This window comes from Pteronotus mesoamericanus, unplaced genomic scaffold, assembly GCF_021234165.1.
Source record: "Pteronotus mesoamericanus isolate MK-2021 breed Mesoamerican mustached bat unplaced genomic scaffold, CSHL_Meso_final contig_78, whole genome shotgun sequence".
Classification (NCBI taxonomy): domain Eukaryota; kingdom Metazoa; phylum Chordata; class Mammalia; order Chiroptera; family Mormoopidae; genus Pteronotus; species Pteronotus mesoamericanus.
In genome coordinates, this window is record NW_026555258.1 from 17,757,132 (window position 1) to 17,763,131 (window position 6,000).

General features: G+C 36.9%; 1 protein-coding gene across 1 annotated transcript in view; it reads left to right on the plus strand.

The window, feature by feature from the left end:
- ZNF883 (zinc finger protein 883) overlaps positions 1-5,408 on the plus strand; it is a 29,333-nt gene extending 23,925 nt beyond the window's left edge. The window contains 1 exon segment of the mRNA XM_054584738.1: positions 4,995-5,408. Within this exon segment, the coding sequence (XP_054440713.1) occupies positions 4,995-5,408 (414 nt within the window).
- Positions 5,409-6,000: the final 592 nt, after the last annotated feature.

The following is a 6,000-nucleotide window of genomic DNA, read 5'->3' on the forward strand; positions in this document are numbered from 1 at the left end:
AACCCTGAAAAACGGAGATTTACTTTGGCCATTTGGAGGTTTTCAGCTTAGCTTTTCACCCTCCCGCACCGTACAGCTTAAAAACTCATTCAGATACTTTGGGAAAGGTCTGGTCATCTTTGAAGCCCCTTGAGTCCCTAATTTTGTTACTTGAGTCACTCGTAAATGACAAAATCCGTGCTGTTTTCTTTGCCCTTCTTGTGTCCTCCTGTGAGGGGCAAGCTTGGATCTCAGCCCCAGCTGTGCAGTGTGGTTCCTGAGATGGAAGGAGCCCGCGCACCCGCTGTGCCTGTTTATCCCCCTCTGGGGCTCTCTGGGGCTTGTTTTGTTTTAGGTTCCTCCCAAGTCACCAGAAAACCTTCTGTCCAAAACGGAGAACCTATCTTTTAACGTGAAGTTCTGTATCTGATACAGTTTTTCTATTTCCTGTAGAGTTTAACATGAGGGAGGTTGGTGGCAGTGCAAAATGTGGGAGACCGTGAGAGCAAAGGCTCAGTTGATTGGCTGTTTGACACAATGTGAGAAATCTCATATTGTGACACTTATCTTGGTGAATTCTATAGAGTCAATCATGTAAGTTTACAAGGGACTGATCGGTTAAACAGAAAGAAGGTTTATTGTACATTGAGATCTAGAATTATTAAGGAATTCAGTCCTTTGTGATCTTTAAGTGCTCTGGGAAGAAAAACAAACAGGAAACCAAATTTTAATCCTAATTTTGCTTGGCCAGAATAAAATTATACCAGAGGGAGTTAATGGTATGGTGCAAATGTGTAATGCTCTTAGGTAATGCTGTTAAGAGTTCTAGCTCCACCATAGCACTCTGTCTGCTCACCGAGATAAACAGGTCTAGCCAGTACTTGGGGCCAGTCTCTTTTTCTCTGAGATTATGTATGAAATAGGAAAGACTTACCAATGCTTGTGTCTCTACCTCCTTTTTTTCTATGTCCTGATACCATCACTTTTTAAAATTTTATCCTCACCTAGGACATGCTTATTGACCTTAAAGGGAGGGGAAGGGAGGGGGAGAGAGGCAGAGAAACATCGATTGGTTGCTTCTCTTATGTACCCTGACTGGGAAAGAACTTGAAACCTAGGCCTGTGCCCTGACTGGGAATTGAACCATCAACCTTTTGGTTTACAGGATGACACTTCGAACAACTGAGCCACACTGGCCAGGGTATAATTGCTTTATTTTTTAAATGGTCCACTTTTCTTTGTGTATATTGATACCATCAGTAGGGTTATAACTGTGTTCATTTATGCCTTCCCTACTTATGATATCTTTATAGTACTATTTCTTGAGTTTATATTTTATATGTCTATATCTATCAATACAGATATCAATAGATAGATAAACATTTCTTATTTTCAGTGTATTTGTAGGGAAACTTTCGTATTGCTTCTGTTTATTCTCAGCAGTAGGCACCAAATAATGTACTTTTGGCCACTGTTGAACTTAGAACCCTGAGTTCTAAGTTTCTAACTCTCCACTTCATCGTTTTCAGTTGTTAGCTTTACTATCTCTTCCATAAATTGTTTGCATGAATGATCCCTTAGTGAGTGGGTATTTATTTGATGTTTTAGGAAATAGTAGCATTGAAGGTTGTGCCAGCGGACTTTACCTTGTAGGTATGAAAAGAATCAGACCGTTCTGAGGCAGCGTACAGAGAGGTGGTAAGAACTGCAGGAGCCTTTTCTCACTGCACAAGTGTAGCTTTATAATTAGTACAGATTGCCTGATTGCAGTGACTTTTTCCGCAAATGCCAAAATGTGTGGGGTTATGGGATGTACAGGTGCTTATCTGAAATTGGGCTTTGAGTTCAGGGACCAGAGATTTTAAATTTTGTACGTGCATAGATTTTTTTTTTAAACTAAACAGGCAATAGCTCTGTTCTTTAAAACATTGTAAATAGATAACTGTGCTACCTTAACAGCATCAACATTTTTATATCTCAGAATTGCTAGAGATGGCTTAGGACACAATTCTGTATAACCTATTATAAACACCCCAGTCCATATCCTTCACCAAGAACAGGACATCAGCTTTTAAATCATTTGTTATCTTACAAGTAGGAAGAGCCATATTGATAACAGAACCTTGGGGTGGTGAACACACAATACAGGCTACAGATGATATGTTGTAGAATTGTGCACCTGAAACCGGGATGATTTTGTTAAACAGTGTCACCCCAATAAATTCAATAAAAAGGGGAAAATAATAAAATCTGAGTACTATTAAGACATAGGTACCAGAAGAAAATGAAGAAATGTCACAAAATACTCAGTCAAGAAAGAATCTGATAGCTAAGTAACAACGAAGTAGCTAGAAATCCTCGTAAAGGAAGGTCCACCTATCTGTCCGCTGTGGTGGTGTTGCTAACAACATTGGTACTAGGAGGTGTCTTTGGAAAGGTTGGTTAGAGCCCCCTTTCTTGTGTAGAAAGCTGAGTTCATTTCATGAGAATGACATCAGCTTCATCTCTATGTGTCTTTTTCTGTCTCCCCACCCATTTCTGTGAGCTCGGAGGAGGAGATGGCCCTCTTCCATTGTCACTTAATCTCTCTATCTGTACCCCTGATTCCATTCTTTCCCACTTGTTTTAGGACCTTGATTTAATGATGTTTCATGATTCAGTCACTTCCTGTTTTAATTGCAGACATTCAAAATTTTTTCTTCTTTTTAAGAGAACATATTGCACAGTAATTGAATTTTTATTCCTTTCAATTTTATTCTTTCCTCTCAGTACCAAACTTTTTATACCTGCAGCCAGGAGACTCAATTCCTGTTCTGTTTCAGTCTTTGATGTTAGATTCTTATTTTCTCTTTTTTTACTAGATGTACTTTGACAAGACTCCTGAATTCTTTTTTGATAGCAACCTGTTCTTTAACCCTTTCTATATTCAAACTTTCTGCTCTCTTGAATATTTTGTTTCTGCTTATGTGCTATCAGTAGATTCTTTTCTGTTCTAACCTCTTTCCAAGTGCTTTTTCATGAGCTTTACTTTCTATCACAAAGGTATGTATTTTTAAGATTTATGTTCTACTTGTTTATTTATCTCAATTAATTTATTGTTACATCCTCAAATAGTCTTTGCATGTCATTAATTACCTGATACATTTGTCTTGCCCATATATCTTATTTTCATTCTGTGCCCAAAGTTTCCGCAGCCAACAGTCTCTCTCCCCTGAATGCCCCATTCATTTTAAATCACTTTAAACTCAATATGGTGAAAAATGAAATCAACTTTCCCTAAGTGGCCTCTTTGCCCTTCTTCAATATTTCTACCATTAATACCACTGTTAGTTCCAGTCTGCTTGATTAGAAACCATTGTACCTTTGTGACTCTCATTTTGTAAGAATTCCTCATAATCAATGTTAGATTTTTTTGTTTCATTCTTCCTTTTTATGTTTTAGATTTACTCCTGTACTAAATTGTTACTAGTGATTTCCCAATCTGGGCCCTTATCATTTATATTATACTTTCTTGCTGAAGTTGAGAATCTTATTCTCATGTTATCCACTTTAGACTAAATTAACAAGCATCTTCATCTAAAACATCACATATTTATCATGTTACTGCTGTATCAGAAAAATTCAGTTTTTTAAATCTGCTACTAGGTGGCATTGAATGCCTATTTAATTGTCAGAGTGTTTTATTGTTCAATCCCATTTTACTTTTCTTTTTTTATTTTTTACCTTTGCTTTACAAAGACCTACAATTGAATCAATGTCACTGACTTTTTGTCACATCATGTACTTTCCTGTTTCTTTACCTTTGAGTACACTGTGCGCTTTGTCGTGGTGCTATTTCTTTTTCATACCTATCTATAGTGATCCTTCTTTAAACTTACATATTAATCAGGACTTATAGTGTATAATCTTTTGTTTTATACATATCACTGGTTTATTTTTATTATATATATATTTTTGTAATTGATGAGCAAGTTTTGTTTTCCCCTTTTGTATTTCAGAGGAAAGAGATATTGTCTTGCATTTAATTCTGGATCCTATATCCTAAGTCAGAGAACCAACTTCAAAACAGAAAGCTTCTGAGAAACAAATAGTGTCATGGCTTGACACCAGAAAAATTTAGAAAATTTTCAAATGATAATTACTAAAACTTCACATTAGAAGAACTGGAATTTGATAATCAGTTTGAGAAACACCAATTGTAAAACAAAATTACAAGGAAACTCAATTCAGGAGAACGATCATGAATATAATTTGGGGAAAATATTTAATCCGAGCTCATACCTTTTTAAACAATTGAGAGTTTCTAAAAGATTAAGATTTCATAATGGTGATACAAATGGTAGGAGCTTAAAGCATAAGTCTGCTTCAATTGATTTTTTAAAAGGCAATTTATAAATGAAAAATAATTTATTAGATATAAATAAGGAACGATTTATATCTAAAGTCGTATTTATTATCGGAACAATTTAAATGTGAGGCCATAGTTCACTAGTAATGGAATCGGAGAAAATTTGTATGAGAGAGAGACATAAATGTAAACTACGTGGTAAAACCTTCAGCCGGAACAGTAACCTTATTCGCCACCAAAGAATGCATACTGGAGAGAAACCGAATGGGTGTCATCACTGTGGGAAAGCTTTTAGCTGTATTTCAGCCCTTACTCAACATCACAGGATTCATACTGGGGAGAAACCTTACGAGTGTAACAAATGTGAGAAAGCCTTTAGCCATAGGTCCTCCCTTAGAAATCATGAGAGAATTCATACTGGAGAAAAGCCCTATCCCTGTCATGAATGTGGGAAAGCTTTTAGTCATATTTCAGCCCTTACTCAACAGCACAGAATTCATACCGGAAAGAAACCATATACATGTATTGAATGTGCAAAAACTTTCAGCCGGAGCACACATCTCATTGAATATCTGGGAATTCATTCTGGGGAGAAATCCTACCAGTGTAAGGAATGTCAAAGTTTTTTTGCCACAGTACATCATTAATTTGACATCAGAGAGCTCACACAGGAGAAAAACCTTCTGAATGTAAGGAATGTGGAAAAGCCTTCAGCCATACCCCAGCCTTCATTCAACACCAGAGAATTCACACTGGAGAGAAACCTTATGAGTGTAATGAATGTGGAAAGGCCTTCAACTGGAGTGCGCATCTTACCCAACACCAGAAAACTCATACCAGAGAGAAGCCCTATGTCGGTAAGGAATGTGGAAAAACCTTCAGCTGAAGCACACACCTTACTGAACATCTAAAAATTCATTCTGGTGAGAAACCCTATCGATGTAATGAATGTCAAAAACTATTCAGCTATAAAACATCATTAATTCGACATCAGAGAATGCATACAGGAGAGAAACCCTACCAATGTATTGAATGTGAGAAATCTTTCAGTTTAAGATCAGCCTTTACTAAACATAAGTGAATACACAATGGGGAGAAATATTGTCAATGTAGTTAATGTGGTGATTTTTTTCTTTTTTTTTGTTGTCATGGTACATCTTTAATCTGACATCAGGAAACTCATTTCAGAACTGAAACCCTATCAGAGTAATGAACTGGGGAAACCCATGACCATAGGTCTTCCCTTATGCCTGAGCACTCACAGTGACAAGAAAACCTAGGATTGTTACGCAAGAAAGACTTTAAGCAGAGTACTCATTCACTCAATATTATAATATTTGTACTGAGAAGAAATACTGCTTGCAATTAACCTGAAAATTGTGTTATCAGTGAGAGGAAAATTTATAGTGGAACTGTGCATCTCCAAAACTAGAGGTTTCTTAAAAAAGATTTTGTTTACTTATTTTTAGAGAGAGGGGAAAGGAAGGAGAAAGATAGGGAGAGAAACACTGATGTTGAGAGAAACATCAATCAGTTGCCTCTTTGCACTCCCCCAATTAGGGACCTGGACTATGCCTCAGGTATGTGCCCTGACCAGGAATCGATCTGGTGACCTTTCTGCTTGCAGGATGCTTCTCAATCCTCTGAGTCACACCAGTCAGGGCTGAAATTTT